The sequence below is a fragment of the Cynocephalus volans genome, chromosome 3 (assembly GCF_027409185.1).
Source record: "Cynocephalus volans isolate mCynVol1 chromosome 3, mCynVol1.pri, whole genome shotgun sequence".
Lineage (NCBI taxonomy): Eukaryota > Metazoa > Chordata > Mammalia > Dermoptera > Cynocephalidae > Cynocephalus > Cynocephalus volans.
In genome coordinates this window covers 58,410,347-58,435,367 of record NC_084462.1, presented here as the reverse complement: position 1 = coordinate 58,435,367, position 25,021 = coordinate 58,410,347, and the positions used below count along the sequence as shown (strand labels likewise).

General features: G+C 38.4%; 2 protein-coding genes across 5 annotated transcripts in view; one reads left to right on the top strand and one right to left on the bottom strand.

The window, feature by feature from the left end:
• Positions 1-970: 970 nt before the first annotated feature.
• On the bottom strand, positions 971-15,084 carry LOC134372549 (basic proline-rich protein-like). Its single transcript, XM_063090010.1, has 3 exons — positions 14,992-15,084; positions 14,549-14,854; positions 971-1,103 (listed from the first exon to the last, which is right to left on the bottom strand). Exons 1-3 carry the CDS (start codon positions 15,082-15,084, stop codon positions 1,059-1,061), a joined length of 444 nt encoding a protein of 147 aa, XP_062946080.1. The 3' UTR covers positions 971-1,058.
• HDGFL3 (HDGF like 3) overlaps positions 14,753-25,021 on the top strand; it is an 82,627-nt gene continuing 72,358 nt past the window's right edge. Inside the window, exon 1 of one of the 4 annotated variants that reach the window (XM_063088787.1) lies at positions 14,753-15,500. In XM_063088787.1, coding sequence (XP_062944857.1) covers positions 15,417-15,500 — 84 coding nt within the window. In that variant the 5' untranslated portion in view covers positions 14,753-15,416. The remainder of the gene's footprint in view (positions 15,501-25,021) is intronic. The other 3 variants (XM_063088788.1, XM_063088790.1, XM_063088789.1) reach the window with 3 other exon arrangements.

Genomic DNA, 25,021 nt, shown 5'->3' with positions numbered 1-25,021 from the left:
CCTCTCTTAGCTCATTGTCTGTTGCCTGGTGTGGACAACGGTGGCTCCAACTGGCTCCATTGGTGAGAGGCTAGTACTGGTGCTGTCAGGAGACTTGGCCACATCTTCACACCAATCTCCAGCTAATGGCATCACGTTGCATTCCTGAGATGTCTGTGCCACTTCATCCCCCGTTGTGGTGGTCCCCACAAGACTCAAGCTCCCTTATGTCATCTGCTCTCCGTGGCAACCCATGGGCTCTTGAGTATACGTGGGATCTCTCTTTCATATGTTTTGGCGAGTGGGAAGTAGGGCAAGTGGCCCTGGCCCCTTCTCTGCCTGACCATCCCACACACGCTTCTCCAACACTCTTTTACTTGCTCTGATAGTGCAGGGAAAGGTCAGCAAGTCAAGATACTAAGCAAGTACACAATCAAAGATGGAAATGTCAGTCCTCCCCTTCTTACAGGCTTTCCTAAATTCTAGTGGCGATTCTCTTGGGGACTCTGACTTGGCTTTGAAGAGGTAAGTGGAGGAAAGAGACTCTTCACAAACACTGCATGGCACTGCAGGGTGGCTTCCTTCTCCTTCCCAGTCCTTCTTGGAGAGGAGATCCTGTGCCTTGAGCTACAGCAGCATTTCCCAAAGTCTGCTCCCTGGAATACCAGTCCTGTGAGATGTTCCAACAATAAAGGACCCTGCCGGTGAATTTGTTTGGGATAAGCTACAAAGTCTCTCTCTCTCTTCTGAAGATTCTCAGTTTTGTTAGAGTTGCCCCCCTTTCTTTGGATTCCCTAACATATTAGAGGCTGTAAGAATTCCCACAGTAAAGATGACTTAACTGTGCTTTAACTTAGAATTAAATGACTGTGGAGTTCACCTTGCCCTACACTTATTTCTGTGCCAGTCACAGACCCCGGCAATAGGGATCTTTGTCTTGAGCCCTGCATATAACAAACACTGTTCAGGACCCAGAGAAAAGCTTCTCTGCATCACTTTCTCGACATCCTCAAAACCAAAGGTGACTGTGTCAAAACACAATGAAGGTTTGTGGATAGCTCTGCTGCAAGTGTAAATTGTCAGCTTGGGCTGGGAGTCTGGAGGAGATCTGAGTAGGAGAAGTGCTTAGGTAAGAGAAAATAAAACATTACTATGTCAAAATCCTTCTTCTCAGCATGAAAACAATACATTTTTGTATAACAAAGTATCTCTTCCTGCTTGAACCAGGCTTCCTTTTTTTCCCCTTTCTTTTATTTCAGTTCATGATTCTGGCAAGAATTAGAAAGGTATCCACCAACAGTTGCACAGGATGGCTGAAGAACATACTGCAATACTAAACGATTAAAACTAATCTTAAATGTGTATGTATATATATATATATATATATATATATATACATTTGTACCATGTACTAACTATACAATACTAATTCTTTACACTGGCAACTAGATGGATGTTTTATGCTTGAAGGGCAGATACTTTTATTTTTCATGAAAATATTTAATAAGGTTTAAAATGAAAACATTTTGGTTTTATATAAATAATATAAGTAATGTCAAAGATTGTCCAGAGCACTAATATACTTAATAAAACAGTGTATAAACCAGAATTTTGGCCTAATTTTGTTTGGATTTGATATTAGAAGATGTGGCCTCAGCTGTTCTAATACACATTCTTTAAAACAGTTCCTTTCCTTTCCTTCCTTCTTTCCTTCCTTCTTTCTTTCTCTCCTTCCTTCCATCCTTCCTTCCTCCCTCCCTTCTTTCCTTCTATTCTTTCTTTTAGACAAGCTATGAAATGTTCAAAAAAAGTTCAGTGAAACAACAGAAGATCCTCAAATGAAAATTAAGTCATGGTATTGGTTGGAAAATGAAATGAAAATAATTTTGAATTTGCACTATCTGTAGTTATTTGGTATAAATTCTTGCTACTAAAATTGTCAGCAACAGCTTATTTTAAAAGACTATTTCACTCAAAATAATTAGACTTTTAACTTTAGAGAAAATTATTTTTTCTAAATAAAAAACTACATATGAAATGTGACAGAGTGATATTCCAATAAAATATTAGGATAAAAGGAGATGGAAACAAAAGAGTTTGCATGAATCTGCAGGACATATACCTACAAATGATCCCATTATCCTGAAACTAATCTATGGAGACCACTTTCTAGTCAAAGTATAGCAAGACATGTTCTTTTTTAAAGATAAATATGAATTAGCCAAGCAAGATACTGCTATTTTTGGCTTTCTGTAGAATATTCCAACATTGGAATATATTCTTCAAAGAACTTGAGAAATACTAAATGGATCCAGATACTCCTTTAGGAGATGGTAAACAAATCATGATATAAATATTAATAACATAAGATAAAATGAAAATATTTTTGTAATATACTGTGATAATGATCATCTGTATATGCCACCTCATTGTAATGATAAACATGATATGTAAAATTCTTGGTTTGTTTACAAATCTAGGTATTGCTTTAGAATATCATTGGCAATTACAGTTGTTACTGCTCCAGCAGAACAATGTTTTTCCAAATGGAAATAATTTTTAAAAACCATCCAAGAGCTACAGTAATATATTACAGACATTAGTTATACCTAATTTGACATTATTGTTAATAAAATACATGTTTATGTAAATCTTGATTTTGCTGAAATGAAGGCAAGAAAATAAATGTTATGGAATAAATACAATATAATTGATTAACCATGCATGCGTTTACTTTATTACTCGCCCAGACATCACTGGACCATCAAAAGAAGAGCCAAACATGCACAATAATAATTAAATTCATCATATTTGATTTTTGCCATTTTCAATCACATAAAGATCATAGCTGCTTATACATTTTTCAACTTTATCATTTTGAAGGTATGGTTGTCAAAGTAGGTGGGTAATACACATTTTATCTAACAATATATTAGCTTGATTTATACCTTTTAAATATTTTTATATGATATGCAGCTTTGATTTATACTCTTGACTTGGGTCTCACAAATATCAGGAGCAGGCCTGCTTATGAAAATCCTGAAGTGCAACTCAACTTTCCATGGAACATTTGTTTGGGAACAAAGTTGGTGTGTAGACATTGAAGGTCATAAGAACGATTTCTGATTCTATTTCCATTTTACATTGGCTTACTGTCAACATCCTTCACTATTATTTTTCTTTCCAAAGAACCCAACTTCCTTCATAATAATTACTATACAGATTGACTCCTTTACTTGTCTGTCATATCATCTATTATTAGCTTAAAGTCCTTTTGGTCCTATGGTGAATTCCCAGGCAAACGATTCTTTTAATTCAGTGATCTGCACCAGCAGCCAAAATGCCATAGTAAAATCTTTAAGTTCCAGATGGCTAGTATGGGCTGCCACCATTTTGTCTTTGGTACTCATGGCAGACATTGCTAACAGATAATAGAATCTTTCCCACTGTTCCTGGATGCAGTTTCAGAATGCATTCGCCTACATGGTGTTCCAGATAGCCATTACTAATAGTTTAGAGTGGGCACAGTTAGTGAAACCTATTTGCCATCCCTCGCCTACAGCTAGGTCGGGCCTTGTGATAGGTGCTGGGCACACATAAGGGAATGAAATACTCTCTCCCCTTGAGAAGTTCAAATTTTATTGATAAGGGGCCTTTAATGACCTGGACAAGATTCTGTATATCTTCTAAGATTTATGTCCCTTTCCTGAACTCACTTTGAAAGCCAGGGATTTATTCAAGGAAAGAAACAGACGTAAAAGCACTTAAATGGCATTGATTTCAGAATTTTTAAGCCATGGTCCAAAAACCCAGCATATATTTTTATTTTGAAATATACTTTATTTAACTATAACAATTACAAAGAAGTGAAGAAAATCTTGTATACAGCTTGATGAATTGTCATAACACACTTGTGTGAACACCCCCCAGATGGAAAAATAGAATATTACCAGCACCTAAAAACTCCCTGTTCCCCTTTCCAACTGTTTTCTCCATCTTCTTTCCTAAAGGTAACCACTATCCTAACTTGTAATACCACAGATAAATTTTGAGCTTTTTATAAATGAAATCACACAGGATTTATTCCTTCATGTGCCTGACTTCTTTTGCTCAACATTATGTTTATAAGATTAATCCATGTTATTGCATATGACAGTAGCTTGTCCATCTTCATTCCCACAAAGTATTTTATTACATGAATATTCCACAATTTGTTTATCCATTCTAGTGTTGATGGACATCTGGATTGTTTCCAGGTTTTGACTATTATGAATAATGCTTCCAAGAAAGCCCCTGTATATGACTTTTGGTGCACATATTTTCACATTTATATACCTAAGGGGTGAATCATTTTATCTACAACATTAGTAGATATCTTCAACTTGAGCAAATAGTGACAAATTATTGTTTCAAGTTGGTTGCACCAATTTACACTTCTGCCAGCAGTGGTCGAGAGTTTCAGATGCTCCACATCCTTACCAACACATGATATTGTTAGTACTTTTAATTTTAGCCATTCTAGTGGGAGTGTGGTAGTTCTTCATTATGATTTAATTTGCATTTCCCTGATAACTAAAGATCTGAGAACCTTTCCATTTGTTTCTTTGAATATGTTTAACATCTTTTGTGAAGTACCTGTTCAAGTTTTTTACCCATCTGTCTTTTGGGTTGTTATTTTTTCTTATTGTAGTTCTTTCTACAGTTTGAATATAAGCCGCTTGTTGATTATATGTCTTACAAATATTTTCTAACACTCTTTGGTTTGTCTTTTTAATCACTTAAGGTTGTCTAAATTCCTAATCTTAGTGTACTTCAATTTATCAATCCTTTTCTTTACAGTTGGGTGGGGTGGTGTTGCAGGAGCAGATATCCCACTTTTAAAAGTTTTCCCTTCTCCAACGTTATGAATTTATTCTTCTTTTCACATTTAAAACCATAATCTAACTGGAATTGATTTTTGCATATACTGTGAACTATAAATCAAGATTTAGGAGGGGGGATATGTATATCTATTGACCCAGAACCATTTATTTAAGAGACAGGACTTTTTCAAAGTGCCATCTTTGTTATAAATCAAATATCCATACATGTATGGGTTGGTTTCTGCTCTTGCAGTGCTGTCTCATTGTCTACTTATCTTTGTACTAAAATCTCACCATCTTAATCATTGTACCTTGATAAATATTGATATCCTATAGAGTAAGTCCTCCAACTTTGTTCTTCTCTAATATTGTCTTGCCTATTCTTGATCCTTCACATTTCAAATAAATTTTAGAATCAGCTTGTCAATTTCCACACCAAAAAAAAAAAAAAAAGTTGTTGGAATTTTAATTTGGTTTAATTGGAATACATAGATCACTTTGGGGGATAACAACATGTTTATAATATTGAGTGTACCTATGAAAATGGTGTCTCTCTCCTTAATTTAGGTCATCTTTAATTTCTCTAAACGATACTTTATAGTTTTCTGTGTAAAGTTCTTACAATCTTTTATTAGACTTATTCCTAGATAGTTGATGTTTTTAGATGCTGTTGCAATAGTAACATTTCTAAAATTTCACTTTCTAATTGTTTGTTCCTGGTATAGAGAAGTACAATTGATTTTTTCTGTATTGACTTTTTGTCCAGTGACCTTACTGAATCCACTTAATTCGAACAGCTTATCTTTGAGATAAGAATCTTTTAGACTTAATATGTACATAATTATGCCATCTGCAAATAACAGTGTCTTTATTATTTTCCAATCCTAATAATTTTTTTTACTTTATTTTACAGGCTAAGAACTCTAGTACAATCTTGAATAGGAGAGGTGATAGCAGATATCCTAGTCTTGTTCACAATCCTAGGGAAATTTTCCAAAATTTCACCATTAAGTATGACGTATGCATTATTTTTGTAGATACCCTGTATTCTATTAAGAAAGTTCTGTCTATTCCTAGTTTGCTGAGGTTTTTTTTAAAGTATGCTTAATTTTATCAGACAATTTTCCTGCATCTCTTGAGAAGATCATGTGATTTTTCTCCTTTAATCTATTAATGTGGTAAATGACACTGATCAGTTCTCAAATGGTAACCAAACTGCATTCTAGATTATATTCAAATTTGTTGTGATATAGTATCCTTTTTATTTATACACCAGGATTTGGTTTGCTGATATTTTGGTTGAGTTTTTTTCATCTGTGTTGTGAGAGAGATGGGTGGGTAGTTTTTTTTTTCTTGTGTTGTACTTGTCAAGTTTTGATCTTAAGATTGTGCTGGCCTCATAAAACAAGTCAGGAAGTGTTCCCTCTTTTTCTATTCCGTCAAAGAGTTTGTGTGATATTGGCACTATTTCTTCCTGAAATGTTTGGTATGATTTACTAGTGAAGCCATCTGGGCCTGGAATTTTCTTTGGGGGAAGGTTTTTAATGACAGATAAAATTTATTTCTTTAGTAGATTTAGGGCTATTCGCATTTCTCTCTCTTCTTGTGTCAATTTTGGAAAGATATCTTTTCCTAGGACATTGTCCATTTCATCTAAATGTTCAAATATATTGGCATAAAGTTATCCAGAAATGTCCTTTTTATAATTTTAAATATCTGTAGGATTTGAATTGATATGCCCTTTTTTATCCTTTGTATTTCTTATTTGTCCTTTCTCTATTTCTTTTGGTCAGACATGAAAGAGGCTGATCATTTTATTGATCTTTTTAAAAAAACAACTTTTGACTTTGTTTATCCTCTTTATGATATATTTTTGTAGTTTATTAATTTCTGCCCTTTAATTGCTTTCTTCCTTTTTTGAGTTTAATTTTCTGTTCTTTTTCTGATTTCTTGAGATGGATACATAGATCATTGCTTTTCCATCCTTTTTTTCCTAATATACACATTTAAGACCCTCAACAGCACTAGTTTTATCCCACAATTTAGATACATTGTATTTCTAATATTACTTGATTTTAAATATATTTTAATTTTCATTGTGATTTCTTCCTTGTTTCATAGGTTATTAAAAGTAGGCAATAAAAATATTGTTTAATTTCCAAATATATGGGATTTCCTAGTTTTCTTTTTGATTTCTAGGTTAATTCCACTTTGGTCAGAGAATATACCATGCTTAATTTAAATCCTTTGGAAGCAGCATATGGTCAATTTTGATAAATGTTCCATGTATATTTGAAAATAATGTGTATTCTATAGATGTTTGGTACTGTGTCCTAAATGTATCAATAAGATCATATTTATGGCTTTTGTTATTTGAGTCATCTATATTTTTACTGATTTTTTTGGTTCACTCATTCTTTCAGTTCTTAAGAACTGTACTGAAATCTCCCACGATAATTGTGGATTTGTCTATTCTCCTTTTAGTTCTGTCAATTTTTTGCTTTATATATTTTAAGGCTTTTTATTAGTGTATACAAATTAAGCACTTTATTTTTTTCTGGTAAACTGACCTTTTATTTTTATGTAATGTCTCTTTGTCTACAGCAGCATTTCTCAGCTGTGCACTATTGACATTTGGGCAGGATAATTCTTTCCTGGGTGAGATTTGCTGTCTTGTGCACTGTAGGATGTTTAGTAGCATCCCTGTCCTCTACCCACTAGATGGTAGTAGCATCCTCACCCCAAGTCATGACAATCAAAAATATTTCTAGACATTCCCAAATGTCCACTGGGGGCAAAATCACTCCAGTTGAGAACCACCAATTTATAATAATGCTCTGAGCCTTAAAGTCTGTTTTTCCTGATATTAGTAGAGCCACTTTCTATTGGTATTTCAAAGTTTTTCTTTTTCTATCATTTTACTTTCAATCTTTCAATATCTTCACTCAAGGTATGTCTCCTGTAAGGAATATAAAGTTGATTATCTTTTTAATCCAGTCTGATAATCTTTTAATTGTACTTAGATTATTTGTTCATTTTACCTTTTTTTTTTTTTTAAAGATGACTGGTAAGGGAATCTTAACCCTTGGCTTGGTGTTGTCAGCACCACGCTCTCCCAAGTGAGCTAACCGGCCATCCCTATATAGGGATCTGAACCTGTGGCCTTGGTGTTATCACCACCACACTCTCCCAAGTGAGCCACGGGCCAGCCCTGTTCATTTTACCTTTAATGTAGCCATTGATATACTTAACTCTGCCATGTGACTTTTTATTTCACATTTTAATTCACTATTTTACTATTCTATTCACTATTTTCCTCTCCTTTCTTGATGATTTGGATTATATATTATTTTACTATTTTGTTATCTCCCCATTAGTTGAACATGCTTTTACTATTCTTTTAGTGGTTATCCTAGAGATCACAACACATATCTTTAACTTATTAAAATGTAGTATGTTAGTACTTTTGCCACTTTCTGTATTATCTTAGGACCTTAGACTTTTTTTTATTCCATTTACCTCCTTCTCACTTTTTCTGAATTTTTAATTTTCAATATATAACCCAAGTAGTGATCATTACTTAATTTTATATAATTTTTTATTTAGATTTACTCAAATACTTATACTTTCCATTATTCTTTGTTTTTTCCTGCCTCTCCTTGCTTACTTGTGGGATCATTTTCGTTCTGCCTGACCAACTCCCTTTAGTATTTCATTTAGTGCAGGTCTGCTGCTGATAAATTCTCTAGGTTTATGTTTGCCTAAAAATTGTCTTCGTTTCTCTTTTATTTGAAAGACAGTTCGCTTGGTTTAGAATTTTATAGATTGCTAGTTATTTTCTTTCTATTGATAAATCAGCTATTGTTCTTTTTGCTGCACTTTTGAATATTTCATTCTTTTGTCTGTCTTCATATATTCTCTTTGTCTATGGGTTTCAACAATTTTAACATAATGTCCTTGGGTGTGGTTTTCTTTGTATTTATCATCATTGATGGTCAAAGTACTTTCTAATCTGTGGCTTGATAATATCTGTCTCAGTCAGTTTGAGCTGCTATAACAAAAATACCATAGACTGGGTGGCTTAAACAACAAACATTTATTTTTCATAGTTCTGGAGGCTGGGAAGTCTAAGATCAAGGCACCGGCAGATCTGATGTCAAGTTAGAGCACTCTTCCTGGTTTGCAGATGGCCATCTCCTCACTGTATCCTCAGATGGCAGACAGAAATGGAGGGAAGGAAGCCCTTTTGTATCTCTTCTTATAAAAGCACTAATGCCATCATGAGGGCTCCACCCTCATGACCTAGTTATCCCCCAAAGGCCCCATCTTCAAATACTATCACATTGGGGATTAGGGTTTCAACAAATGAATTTTGGGGGAACACAAACATTTGATCCACAGCAATATCCTTCATCAGTTTTGGAAAATTCTTGACCATCATTGCTTCAAATACTGCTTCAACCCTCTCTCTTTCTCTCTCTCTCTCTATCATCATCATCATCATCATCATCTGGGACTCCATATTAGACTTTTCCATCATATCCCATAGATAGAAAAAGAATACCTTGCAAATACTAGCCAATAGAAAGCTGGTGTAAGTATACTATGTTCTTTTCTGTTTTTTCCTTCCTTTACTCTCTCTGGGCTTCAGTCCAAATAGTTTTCCTTTTGATCTATCTTCAAGGTCACGTGCTCTCTTCAATTGTATCTAATCTGTTATTAAACCCTGCTTCAGTTATCTGAATTTGTAGCTTAAAACAACTGCCACTATTTATTTCTTCATGATTCCGCAATTTGGGTAAGTCTCAGTGGAGATGGCTTGTCTCTGTGCCATGTGGTGTTGGGTAGAGGAGCTTAACTAGGGTTGGAGAATCCAAGATGGCTTCACTCACATGTCTGGCACCTCAACCAGGGGGAATGGAAGAGCTGGGGAATGGCTGGGCCTTGCTCCTCTCCTCTCCTCTATCCTCCTCTCTTTTCTTTTCTCCTCTCTTCCTCTCTTTCTCTCTCACCTTTCATTCCTCAGGACTTGTTTCCCTCCATGTGCCTGATGCCCCCTCCATACCACAGTATTTATAATTCCTTACATGGTGGATTGAGACTCCAAGAGAGTGAAAACAAAAGATGCTAGGCATCTTGATGACTGGGCCTGGAACTAGTAAAGCATCATTTCTCCCACATCTTTCTCTGCACATAGTAGCCTTTCAGATGGTTAGACACCCTAGCCTCCCAGGAATCCTACAGCATTACTTCATCTGGCATGATTTTCATTCCTTCACCATTCTCCTTGTTCTCCATGGGTCCTAGACCTAGAACAATGACTGGTACATAACAGTACTCAACAAATATAGGTTTAATAAATGAATGAAGGAATGAATGCTAACCATTGATCTAATGCTTCTTTAGCAGCATATTGACTAATATTGGAATAATAATAGCAAAAATAGTAGGCAAATTTTGCAAATTCTTCAAGCTTTTAATACATTCTACTTCTTGAACCCCCCCCTCCCTAAATAGCTAATAACTCATTAAAATCATCTGGTTTGTTCCTTAGCCTGGGATAAGACAGTGAAGAGGTGAGAATGAGAACAATCTCAATGGAAACTGCCTTTGGGTTCAGAGTCTTAGGAGAATTTACAGAACCTGAAACAATCCCCTTTCCCTTCCCCAAATAAGATCCCAGGTAGCTCAGGCAGCATCTTCCAAGATCATTAACATGCTTCTGGGGTTATTATTGGGGTGTTCTCTGCTTCTCTACTTGGTAGCTTGAGCACAGTTGCTGCTGTTACCCATCCCCACTCTGGCAATGCTAGCTGACCCCAACCTTTGACCCCTACCCTATCCCATCATGGTCCATGTTGACTTTATGGTGCCTTTTGCCAACCAACCTAAAACTTCCCCTGATGTTCACACTAAGGTGGGAGTTCTCCCTCTCACCACAAGTAGTATATTACAGTTCTTTTATTTGACTCTCAAGACGGTGTCAACATCTTAAAGCCCTTTCTTTTTCAAGGAATGACCCTAGGACTGAGTAAGAGGACATTTGAGAGTTATCTCTATGGCAAAAGAAGTAGAAATGGACTCTGATGCAAGGCCCAAGGAACTCTCTTCTGACATGCTGAGTGTGTGTGTGTGTGTGTGTGTGTGTGTGTGTGTGTGTGTGTGTGTGTGTGTGTGTGATTACATAAACTTTTCCTGACTACCTTTCCACAATTTTTTTCCCCTACACACTATGTTAGCAACAACAAAAAAGATAAAAATATCAAATAACATTTAATGAGCATTTACTATGTGTCAGGCACTGTTCTAAGTACTTTACAAGTATCATCTCACACAGAATTATGGGCAGAGGGATAGATTTTAGGCAATAGAAACATAATGGAATGGGTGAATTTGGGGGCAAGATTTGAAGGAACTGTTAGAGTTTTATTAGGAAACTGAGTCAAGATATAAAAGGAAAAGGTGAAAACAGGACCAGGTCAACAAAATGTATAAATGTGTGTAAGTGAGAAGAGAATGTCAAAAAATAGATCAAGTTGCCAAGGGCAAGGAGAAGTACTAGCCCACATTTGGATTTGAAGCTAATGAAACCAAAAGCGATCAAAGGACGTTCATATTATCACTATTTATGAATGGATTTCCTTCCAAGTTTCAGAAGTAAAATTAGTATGTTCTATTTTGCTATAACAAACAGACCAGCTTCTGGGGCCACACTGACTAAAATAAAATATATCAGATTCTTTTAATGGTCCAGTGATATCTCTAAAGGCTTACATATTATTTTAAATATCTGAATAGAGCATTGTTCTGGAATAGTCACAGCATCAGTCCCTTGCATAAAGCAGTGGAACCAGTCTGAAAGCTCTATCTGCAGTGAAAGCCACAGGGCAATGCTTCATCCCCAGCAGCAATATATTGACAACGTGGTCTACATCCAACCTAGCTGCAGAGACACATGGGCTCTTAGCCAGACACAGCAGGAGATTCCTGATGACCAGCCAGAGGGAGTCCATGTAGGTGTGCTATTAAGTCTGACTTCGTTAGGAAATGAGAGTCAGGTAAATAACGTATGCTGAGAAGTCAGATCAAGCTCATTTGAAAACCTGAAACCAAAGCCTAGACTGGGAGAAATTTCCACCTTCTGAAAATAATGAAACTCCATCAATTATCCCCTTTTTGGCCTCCATCTTCAACCACTCTACTGGCTGCTTCTCCTCATTACAACCTCAAATTTCTCATCTTTAAAAACCAGCCAAACAATTACAACAGAACAATTCTCCCTTCATGTTTTCTTGCTATACATTCTTCACTGATAGGAATGAATCGTTTATATTTCTTGCCTCTACATTTTCACCTCTCACTCACATCTCAAGTCATTGCTCTCTGGTTTCTTCCCACTCACTACCATTCAGTGAAACAGTTCTCAACAAGATCACCAATGACTTCTCAATCACCAGATTCAATCAACCCATCTTGTTATGATTTGAAAGTTCCCTCCAAAATTCATGATAAAAACTAATCGCCATTATGACAATATTAAAAGGTGGGAACTTTAAGAGGTGTTTAAGTCATGAAGTCTCCACCCTCATGAATGGATTAATGTCATTGTCATGGGAGTGGGTTAGTTATTTCAACTGTGGGCTCCTGATAAAAGGATGAGTTTGGACCCTATTCTCTCTGTCTCACACTAAGTTGCCCTTCCGCCTTCTACCATGGGATGATGCAGCAAGAAGGCCCTCACCAGATATGGCCCCTTGATGCTGGACTTCCCAGCTTTTAGAACCATGAGCCAAATAAACTTCTGTTGTTTATAAATTACTCAGTCTTTGGTATTAGAGTAGCAGAAAACAGACTAAGACACATCTCCTTCCCTATCTTGACATCCCTGTGGCATCTATCTGGACATTTCCTTTCTTCTAGAAATCCTTTAATTCCATGGCTCCTTTGCCACTGCACTCTTCTTCTGCCTAACCCTTAAATGTTGTGTTACCTGGCTCCAAACTTGGACACTGTTTTCTCATTCTACAGTCTCTTGGGCATCCTCCATTATGGTTTCAACCACCACTTGTATAGTGATATCACTCAAATCTCTACATTCTGCCTTGACCACTTTCTGTACACTGTACATTCAACTGCCCACTAAACATCTTGCTGGATGCCCCATGGAACTCTCAACACATCCAAAACCACTCATGATCTCATTTCCAAACTTGACCATTCTTCATGGATTTCATCACCTTGGTGTCAAAACTAATCAGCCTGTTGCTTAAGCCAGAAACCAGGGAATTACTTTGACTCCTCCCTCTTCCTATCTTCCTGCCACCCAATGATTCAGCAAGCTCTGTTTCAGCCAATGCATTCTCTCTCCTGGTGAGAGCCCCTCCATTGGGGTCCTACCTTTAGCCTCTCACCTTCAAATCCACCTCCACAGTAACCACCAGAGTAATCTGCCTAAACCCAAACTATGATCATGTCCCTCCTCTGCTTAACATCCTCCATGGCTTCCAACTGACAGGGAAGTCAGACCAAGCAGCTGACAGCTAGGGCTTTGGCAGCTAGTCAGAGGGATTTGGGTTTGACATACGAGGATATAGGAACCATTCTACAATTTCAGGAGCCAGGTGTGACATGATGATTGCTGCACACCGCACACATTAGTGGACTATTACAACTGAGGTGAAAGGATCTAGATTTAGTCTACCACACTGAGAAAAGAGGAAAAGGTGAGTCTGTAGAACAGGTGAGGAAGCATAAATACCTAAAAAAAAGAAAAAAAGGGAGGAAATTATGAGCCCCAAGTAGTAAGAAAATGCATTAGTAAAGTAATGCTAAAGCACTGTTAAAAAAGTAAACAATCCACAGTAAGTCTAGAGACGTTAAAGCCCCATTATTGGAAGACCAGCACCAAGAAACATAAGCAGGAGTTAAAACACACACATAACATTCTACAGGGCAAATGAAGGAGGAGGATGCTGGGAGAAACTGTAGCTTCTGTAAAAGGGAGAGAGGGCAGGGAAACCAGAAGAGGGTACAGACACAAACAAGAACTGTCCTTGTGACAAGGTGAAGGCCTCAGAAAGTGAGCTACACGCAGGAGCTGCACCAGCCGACCCCTTAAAGAAGGCGGGATTCAGGATGATTAAAGAAGCAGCATTCATTGGGCAGACTCAAAAAAGACTCCAATTATCTTATTTACTCCTATACAAAGGAGGGTGTTAGGAAGATCCTCACTCCCAAAATGTCTTTGAAAGCAGCTAGCGAAGGAGTTCAGAGTAAAATAGTGGTAAATGCACACATTGTTCTAGACCTAATGAGCTGTATCCATAAATCACCAGAACCGAATGCCAACTTCAAAAACGTTGTCCAAAAAGCTGCTAGGATTAGAAACAAGTGACTTGCCAGAGCAAGTCCTTCTCACAAAAACTGCAGGCCTATGAAAACCACCCATTCAGAAGCGTAACCTCTTATGGACTTTGTATTCATGTCGATCCACGTTCGAATCCCGACTGTGCCATTCAGCGAATGAGAAAACCTCTCATGCCTCCGGTTAAATAGCTTGCCCTAAGTGGGTCACACTGCATCGTTAAGGGCAGACCTGGGGCAAGAACGCAACGAGGTCGCTGACTCCAGAGCGGTGCTCTTTCCAGCAGTCTGGTGCCCTCGCGCAGCCATCCCCCGGGCCTGGAGCACCTTTGTCCCCCACTCACCAGAGAGCACCCGCCGAAGTGGCCGGCTAGGGAAAGCCGGGACGGGGCCGAGTCAGCGGGAGGTGGGCGTGGGTCTGGGGGGCGCGGGTGGGAGCGCCCCCAGTTGCCTCGCACCGGCGGGCAGGGTGGCGGCGGGGTGGTGATTGGCTGGGCTGCGACGGGCTGCTCCGGGCTAAGAACAAAAGAGAGCCGGCCGGCAGGCGTCCTCCGGAGTAGGCGCTCCCGCCCGCTCGGTGCGGGCTTCGGTGCTGGAGAGGACGCACCCACCGCCCGCCCGCCCGCCCGCCCGCCCGCCGGGCAGCCGCGCTGGCGCGCTCAGTTTCTCCGCGAGAGCCGGCCGTGTACCTAGGAATTAACCGGCCGGCGCGGGAGGGGAGGGGCGCGGGAAGCGGGGCGGGGGGGATGCTGAGCGCGCGAGAGAACAATAATAAGATCGTGTTTGCGGTCGCTGCCCGTGGAGGAATTCGGAGGAGGCGCGAGGCCCGGCGCTCGCGCCTCGCCCGGGAGCCCGGGAGGGAGGCCGCCGGTGGCGGCATGAAGCAAGCGACGCGGCTCCTGTAAGCAGCGCGCGGCGGCGGCGGCGGGGACCTCGGAGCGGCCGGACGCGGGCAAGCGCCGAGCGGCCGGGGGCTCCCCTCCCCCGCTGCCGGGCCGTGATTTGCCGGGCCTGCTGCGCCCCCCGCCCACCCCTCGCCTCAACCGCTGCCTCGCTGCTTCCCCTCGTCGGACCGGCCGCTCGCCCGCCTGCCCGCCCGCCCGCCCGGCTTGAGGCCCGCGGGGAGCGCGGCGCAGTCCGTCGGCCCACGGCGGGGCGGCCTCCCGGCGTCTTCGCGGCGACCAAGGACGACCGGGAAGAGGAACGGCCGGGATGGCGCGTCCGCGGCCCCGCGAGTACAAAGCGGGTGACCTGGTCTTCGCCAAGATGAAGGGCTACCCGCACTGGCCGGCCCGGGTAAGTACGGCGGCCGCGCGCGGGCCCGCCCGCCCACCATTTTCCCCTTCATGATGGCGCATCCGCCCCTTTTCCTCCTCGCCTCAGCCCGCGCCCGCGGCTCGCGGCTGGCTGCGGCGAGGTCTCAGGGCGCGGGAGGCCCTGCTCAAAGAAGAGGGAGCCGGGGTGGAGGCCGGGGTTCCCGGCCGCGCCCGCACCCCGCCAGGGCGGCCATCCTTCCGCCCACTTTCGAAGGCGGCTTCGGCCCACGCAGGCCCGACGCTGCCTTCCTCCTGGAAAGCCGGTGGTGACAAGGGAAGCCTCGTCGCCGAGAAGTGGGCCTGGGGAGGAGGCATCGGCTCCGGGCAGAGTCGTTGGTAGATATCACAGGTCCCGGTCGAACGTCGGGGCAGGTAGGGGAGAGAAGAGCAAATGGCTAGTGCCGGCTGCAGTAAATCCTGGAAAGGGGTAGTGGTCATCCAGAGGCCAGCGGGGACCTCTCGGCAGTCATTCATCCATCTCTTGGTGCGTCCTTCGCCTTCCAGACTTGTTGAGTTTTTCCCGAGCGCGATTCCAGGTGCCTCGCCTGCCCTATCATTGTCCTGGAGTACGTGCCTCCCTGATGCCCATCTTTCCTTTAAACCGTCACCAAGTAGCTGAGAGCTTGCAGCCTAGCACTCACTGGTGGGCCCACCAAGCTCCTTGTGCCTTTTCACCTCCATGTTTGTTTAGGTCGGATCCGAAACCTTATTCTTGGTTTCCCACTACACCCACAATAGCTCTGTCTTCCTATAGCAAGGTTATCGCTAGAAAGCAGCTGCATGTAATACACAGCATTAAAATTTTTATTAGGCTCTTTGAGTGAGGACGAGACACAACAGTGCCATGTGTGCTTTTTGTTTTAAAATAAGTCCCATTTATTTTAAATTCTTTAATAGTTGGCAATTGTTTGTTTGAAATAAGAAATACAGTGAAAAGGAGGGTCAAGACATCTTGGAGACTATATTGGTATCCTTGAGGAAGAGAAAGAGGCATGAGATAACTTGCCATAAATATGGAATGTGAGCTCTAGCTCTAGCTCTAAGATGTATTGTAGTGAAGTGAAAAACCAAGGAAAAAAAATACACCCATTCACAAAAGGAAGTGACATCACGGGTGGCCAGACTGAAATTTGGTGAAGTTGAGGTAATGGATGGACATAATCACTTTTTTCATTTTTGGTTTGGCACTATTGTAAAATGGAAAGAACACTGGGCAAGGAATTGAGGGACCTGGTTTCTGATTCGGGCTCTGCTGTGGACTAATCATTTCAACTATCTGCATATCCATTTATGCAGCTATAAAATGATCGTCTCTAGGATTCCTTCCAACATTAACAACCTCAGATATTAAGAAGAAAAAACAGTCTTATTCAAGTTCCATTAGGCTATGAAAATAACTTCTCCATGTCTGAACTTGTAGGTTGTCCTTAAATAAGGCAAAGTTTTTAGGATAGAATAACTGGTTATTTTTTATGCTATAGTACCATATTGCTTAGAGGGGCAAGATTTGTGACTTTAGGAACGCTTTAGGGAATTCCTGAATATATTTGTAAAGTAAGAAATAAACAGCTTTTGGGCATATATGTATTTACATAGCTTAAAATGGATTAAAGGTTATCATTACCACTTGGTCATTTCCTTGTAACACAAGGGCTTTCTTTAATCTTACTCTTAAAATATCTTCTGAGAGTCAAAAATAAAATAGACTTAAAATTTCATTAACATGTTGCTTGCACAGGTTGGCCACCTGTAGTAATTTGTGTAACAGAAAAGTGCTACAGCAGTGGTCCCAGTTGTATACTTAATTGTACGTAAAATTCCTGGAAGTTATAATTCTAAACCAAGGCAAAATGGAAAACAAAATGAGGAAACATTAGGTTTTTAGATGAATTAAAACAGATACAAGGAATAAAAATCTATGTCTATTCACATTTAACATGAGCTCCTCAAGGAAAGGACCTAAGACTATTTAGACAAAAAGTATTATTTTACACTGAGTGGCATGTTGCAATTTCCAAGGAAGGTAAGGGTTAGAAAAAAAGGAAAAAGATGTTTGAGTTCCTATTGGTTACAGTGCTTTATGCTTCACCTATGTTCTCATTATATTTTCATCCTAATTCAATGAGGCATTATCCCCATTTTACATATAGTTACACCTTTGTAGGTGATAATGTTATAAAATACTAACTGAAAAAAAAGTTCTACTTATTCAAATTTCAAATATTATCACTTGATATGAAGGCTAGTCATGTGGAGATTAGATTCTGTATGGCCCCAAAGGATCAAACCTAGGAGTAAAAACACAGGGAGACAGATTTCAGTCCATGCAGGAATAGAGAAGAGATTTTGCTGCTATAGGGAAGATGTTTGGTCCTAGGCAGCCCCTTGTGAGGAATATGGTTCAAAAGGATTTTCATAATTTAGACAGGTTGAATTCAGCTCTTGGCTGGGCTTCATACTGTGTGAGCTTGGGCATGTTCTGCAATCTTTCTGAGTTTGAGTTTACTAGTCTGTAAAATAGAGATAATTCTCATTTCATAGATGCAGAGTATCTAAACGGCACTGAGCAATAGTGCTTGAATGTTCTTACCTTTTTCCTTTATGAATTTCTAATTTTCCCTTGTATCACTACACTTTTTAATTTTTGTCAGTTTTCAACTCATGAGTAGTTTTGCTATTTTTTTCTAACATTTTACATGAAAAATTTCAAACAGAAAAGTTGAAAGAATTGTACAGTAAACACTCATGTATCTACCACATAGATTCTACAGTTAAATTTTACTGTACTTGCTCTATCACATCTCTTCATATATCCATTCCTCTATCCATATATTAGTCCATCTTATTTTAGTTCATTTCAAAGTAAGTTGCAGACATCACTATAATTTAGCCCTAGACATAATTTCAATATGCATGTCATTAATTAGAGGTCAATATTTTTAATAGATTTTTTTGGAAGTAAAATTTACATAGAAATGTACTTTTCTTAAATGTACTATTCAGTGAGCTTGACAAAAGTATTCACTGATATAATACAAATACCTACCGATGTACACAATAATTCCATTACTCTTTCTGGTCCATTCCTGTCCTCCTCCATCCCTCTCCCCTATTGTTCACATGTGTTATTTTAACATTAAATAGCAGTTGGCTATTTCTGGTGGAGTATACTTTATTGTGTATGGCTTTAAAAATTAGAAGTTCAGGGCCGAGCCCGTGGCGCACTTGGTAGAGTGCTGCGCTGGGAGCGCGGCGACTCTCCCGCCGCGGGTTCGGATCCCATATAGGAATGGCCAGTGCGCTCACTGGCTGAGTGCTGGTCACGAAAAAGACAAAAAAAAAAAAAAAAAATTAGAAGTTCATCTATGTCTAAGGATTAGCTTAATACTAAAAAATACTTACACTAAAACAAGAGTCTCTGAATTCTTTTGATTGTGATCCTGTTGGTAAAAAAAATTTGAGCATGCATCCCTAATATATGTAAATTTACTTTTAAATTATATAAACATATATACATTACAAGATAAACACAAAGAAACTAAAAGGGATGACATGATATAAACAATTTATGTTTTAAATTTTTTATTGGCAAAATATCATTAACAGTAATAGATTAAGTGCATATTTTTAAAAGTCTTAATTTTTGGAATTTTTTTGCCTGCTCCTTGTGAGATATGACTAGATAGAGGATCATAGTTATTATCTTCTGCAGAGATTTTCTAGAATAGAAGTGTCAGTTTGGCCATTTCCTTGTTTGCTTGCACTTACATTATTACTATTGTCTTTGTAGGACTCTTTTTAACTTGTTCATTTGGTGAGAGCTAGTTCAGTTAGAAGTAGATATTTCATAATTCTGCTCAACTAGGCACACACAAATGGCAGTAAATCACAGTATGTGCAATGTGAATAAACATAACCATCTGAATAAGGGCAGTTGTGTTAGTCTATATATTAAACATTAGTAAAATTTTCTTTTTAGCTAAAAGAATAAAAAACTAAAATAGAAGCTCTGCTGTTTTCTTCCCACAACCCCCAAAATCATCTTGCATATTCTCTGAGATGTGAGCACTCTGCAAGTTTATGCTAGGTATATATCCAAGAGAAAGAGTGTTTATGTTCACCAAAAGACTTGTACAAGAATACTTATATGTAGCAGCTTTATTCAGAGTAGAAAACTGGAAAAAACCCAAATGTCCATCAGTAGGAAAATGAATAACCAAATTTGTAGTATATTCATAGAACGGAGTACTATGTGGCAATAAAAAGGAACAACCTACCAGTGCCCACAAAAACAAGGATGAATCTCAGAAATGTAAGGTTGAATGAAAAAAGCCAGACATAAGAAAGTTTATTCTATATGATTCCATTCATATGATGTTCAAAAACAAAGCACAATAATGATCAGTTTGCAAGGGGCAGAGGGGAGTTACTGACTGGGAGGAAACGGGAAAAGTTATATATTTTGATCTGGGTGGTGGTTACATGTGTGTGTACATATATAATTTATCAAGCTGCACATTTAAGATTTGTGTACTATACTGTATGTAATTTATACCGCAATTTTAAAAAACATTTGATGTAAGGTAGGGAGAAAGAAGAATCTAGTACTCCAAGCTTCTACATTGATTGAATTCCACCATTTTTAGCTTTCAGTGAGATTTTTTTTCCCTTTAAATCCTCAGTTCTACCAGTTTCATCTTCCTATTCCTTTTTGATGATTTTAGAAACTTCATTTACTACATTAGAGCTTTCTGTTTAGGCTTCCTTTTAGTTCTGGTTTCAACCTCCATCTTGTTTGTTTACCTCCTTGGAGTCTTTCTAGTCCTTTCATACTAAATCACTACTCATCACGTTTTTGATCGAGCTCTTAACCTCTCACTTGATAAAACTTAATAATAAAGCTTTTGACCTTACCATCCTATATAGCTTGAAGAGCCGAACTCTTACTGAACTTTTGTTGAGCCACATACTCTATGTAAGGTATAGTGTTAGGTGTAGTTTTCCATTTTTCTACCAATAGATTAACTTTGCAGCAACTTTTAAATATGATTATAACTAAAGTGCTTCCATAATCTTTATTAATATAAATATTTGTTGGGAATCTTAAGTTTCTGATCCATAGCACTTTCAGGGTTTTTTGTTTGTTTGTTCATTTTGTTTTTGTTTTGCTTTTGACAGTAAGCTACTAGAATATGAGACTTTATTTCTGGAGACCAGGTCACATATTTTCAGGGAATCACTTGGGAATTAAGTTCTTTTTAATCTCAGCGTGAAGTAAAATGTTTATAATCTTCATTACTTTGGCCTGAATCCAAAGAAGTCTATCAGTGTGGCTCAGTCCTTGGGTAGAGTGAGTGGCATAGGCTCACTCAGCCTTTTCACCAGGAACTGTGTTCACTTTCCCAAGGAACTGGCAGATTGTCTTATTTTCTTCCATTTCAACTGTGGGCAAATAGGCAACTTAAACTCTCAGTACCAATATGTACATTTTCCAGTGCTCCTATTTCAACCAGATGAAGCTGTATTCCTGGCACATCCCCTTTGGAATGTCCTAATGACTACTCTTCCCCCGTGATTAGGAAAATATTATTCTCTGAAGTCAGGTTTCCACTATAAGAGATTGTGTTTGATTCTTTTGGAAACTGGTGGTTTAAAATTGTATGTGACTTTATTGAAAATGTCTACTAGCATCAGAAATGCATTATAGGCTAGGGAATATAGTAAACATAATAAGGGAAGAGCCCAAATATTTTTATTTATTGGAGAAAGTTTTCTATTGAGGAAGAGTCCCCAGATGTTAGATCAGAATCCAGCCCACTTGATGCCGTTATTAGTGCATGGCAAAAAGTTTTTAATCTCTTTGAGAAGTGCTACTGAAAGCATGATCTGTGGATTGTTACCTTTCAGTGACGAAAATAGATACAGAAATTGAGAGTGAGAGTTTAGAAACTTTTTTAAGCAATTTGATGGAGTAACTTCATGTTTTTGAATCTAATAATTATAAAAATTAGGCTTGTATTTTGTATCTTTTTATTTTATTTTTCTAATAATTCATTTTTATTATATTTTATAAAAATGTCAGTCTGTAACAAATTTTAAAAAATTTTTTTAAAAACTGGTGCTTCAACACAGATAGAGTATAAGTGCTGGCTCTAAAGAACCCTTAAAGGTAATATTGGTCTTTGCACCTAAAACAGTTTGCTCGTACTGTAAACTATTTAAACTCGTCAGCTATTTAAAAGAGGGAATGGATTGACCTTCATGTTATAAATATTAACTTTTTCTGCGTTAAACATTTTTATTACAACAAGTAATATTCACTGTAGAAAGATTAATATCTCTATACGTAGGTATAAACACCATGAACATCTTCCTATATATGTAGATATGTACTTTTGTAATATATACAGTTTCGCAACCCTTTTTCCCCACTTACACACTATAACTTAAAAGACTTTCATTGGCAATGAGTATATTTTTGTAACATCATTTGTAATAGCTATCTGATAATTTGTGGTATGGATCTATTATAAATATATAAATGTAAGTGGTTACAGGACATTTAGGTTATTTCCCTTTTTTAACTATAAAACAAGACTCAGAAACATTCTTTTAGCTGAGTTATTCATAATTTTCTCAGAACAGCTCTCTGGAAATTATATTTCTGGGTCAAGGGGCATGTGCGCATTTTAGAGTTTTGGATTTATATTGCCAAATTGCCTTCCAGAAAAGCTTTGACTGTCTTACACATCCATTGGCAGAATAAGAGAATACCTGTTTTCTAACATATTCATTAAAAGTAAATGATTCATATAAGTACTTCACGCTAGCCAATTGCACCACTGGAGCGCTGGAGGACACCTGTGAAGCTAATGAAGGTGATGATGATTGTCTTAAGGGCATTCATGGTCTGCTGGACCCCGAGCCTGGTAGTTCTGCTCCTTGATGGCCTCAGCTGCACACAGTGCACCACGCAGCATGTGAAAAGGTGGTTCCTGCTGCTGGCGCTGCTCAACTTGGTCCTGAACCCCATCATCTACTCGTATAAAGTTGAGGACATGTACAGCACCATGAAGAAGATGATCTGTTGCTTCTCTCAGGAGAAGAATCCAGAGAGGCACTCCTCCCACATCCCTGCCACAGTCCTCAGTAGAAGCAACATGAGCAAGCCAGTACATGGAAGATAGTATTAGCCAAGGCACAGTCTGCAATAAAAGCAGTTCCTAAGCTGTGGATGCCTCTCTGCTCACCCAGGCCTCCTCTGGGAAAAGAGCTGTCGAGAATGGTTACCTGTCTCTAGAAAAAGCCCATGTACAGTATTATTTGAGATCTGAATTAATCACTATTAGATTAAAACAACTTTTTGTTTTACACAGCTTAAAAGCATGGGCAGCAAAGAGAGGACACAATGTGTTTAGAGAAAATGCATAGAAAGAGGGGAGATAGCCCAGTGTACTCCTGCTTATTGTCCTGGGAACTGCTCGGGGCCATGCGCCAGCCCCTCAGCACATCTTGGACCCTCTGCCATCTTGCAGCCATTCTCTTTGTGTTTTAAAAGTATGATGTTAGAAGGTTTAGGCCAAAATTAATAATGATATTACTTGAGCCACCTTATGTAGCCTTTTGGAAAGCCTATGTAGTTCTTTCTGCTTGTATTAAAAATTTTTAGAAATGCTTCAGCAGGGAGGGAGGTTTCGGTAATTGGCCACAATAATCGACCACATTGTATATTGACAAAATAAAATAAATAAAATAAAATATTTTTTTAAAAAAATAAATGCTTCAGCAGTGTTTTTTTTCTCAAAGAAACCATGGCTAGTAGCTAGGTGTTCAGTAGGAATTGAAGAATAACAAATCAATGCAGGCTCCAGATTAAACTTGATTTTTAACTGAAAGAACATTCTGAGAGGGGCTGGCTGGTTTGCTCAATTGGTTAGAGTGTGGTGCTGTAACACCAAGGTCAAGGGTTCGGATTCTTGTACCAGCCAGACACCAAAAAAAAAACCTAAGAAACCGTTCTAAGGAAAAAGACATACTTAAAAAATAACAACAAAAAAAGTAAACATTAAAAACCTTGTTTGAAGTGAATAAAGTCTTGAGGTGGTCCTCTAAGCATGCATTCATGTGTATATGCACGTGTGTATTTATACAATTTAACATCGTATTTAAAGACTCCAAGGACAGTGATGCTGGAGTACATTCACTGACCACCTGGACTTTCCAGTCTAGGACTATAGTTGTGGAAATGACCTGTTGTGCTTTCAAAAAAGTAGAAAAGTGTTCATTTTAAAACAGACATTTCCATGCAACACAGTAAAAGGTATATTGACAAGCAGGCTGAATCACTTCCATACAAGAACAAATATGAACTTGACTCAAGTCCTTATTTTCAGTTACCTCCGTACCACTGGTGGCTTGTTAGATTGTATGTGGAATAATTTCATATCTCATATTTTGCCCGAGGTTATCAATGTACTTCTGGTGATTGTCTTACTTGTGGACTGAATTTTGATCTGGGTTCTATTTTGAATTTTTCCCCTTTTAAGACCTAAGTAGGCAACATGAAAGGCAAGTCAGTAAGAAATAAAAACAATGTTTTTCATAGGCTACTGACCAAAGTTTTCTATGTAAAGCATATAGAGTATATTCTGATTTAAAATAAAAATAACTTCAAGCAGATATTATAGTTTTTATGTAGTTTGCAAAAGAAGTTTACGTTATTTTTGCTATTGTGATGTAACGTTTATGTGCAAGAACTACTTGTAATAAAAGGATTTGAGAAGTCATGCTTTTAGCTATAATGGCCTAAAATAGAGTATTATGATTTGAAGGTGTAGATTTCACAAACTCTGTGTAGTAAGTTAATCTATCTGAAGCTTATATCAAAGCTACCTATAAAATAAAATAAAATAAAATAAAATAAGATCTGTTAAAAAAATAGGTGATTCAAATTTTTAAAAATCTTTGTCAGTTTAACAAACACAAATAACTTCTTTTAGTTATGAGTTAGGCTGAATATATATATCATATGAGGATATATATCAAATCATACATCATACATATGTCTTGATTAGAAATTAGGGTAAATGTGTACGATTATCCACTATGTAGTAGATATTATCCCCAAGACTTAGCTTAAGAAATTCACCCAGGGTCACACAGTTAATAAATGTCTTAATCCCTGACTGTTAAGAATGGTACAAGAACGTAAGAAATGTGACATTTAATGAAAGGACTGAAGAGGCATTTGGCAGTATGTATGAAGACCGTATGTACTTGTGTGTGTGTGTATATATGTGTATGTATACATATATATATGTGTGTGTGTGTGTATATATATACACATACTGTCTTCACAAGTAGCCGTGAAGCTCGTAATCTAAATCAGAGAACAATTAATGTAGTAGATTACATCCTCTTTCTCTAGTCTGTATCTGTTTGAAAGCCCTTTGACACAGGAAGTATATAAGTAAGACATTAGTTACACATATAAAGTGAAGA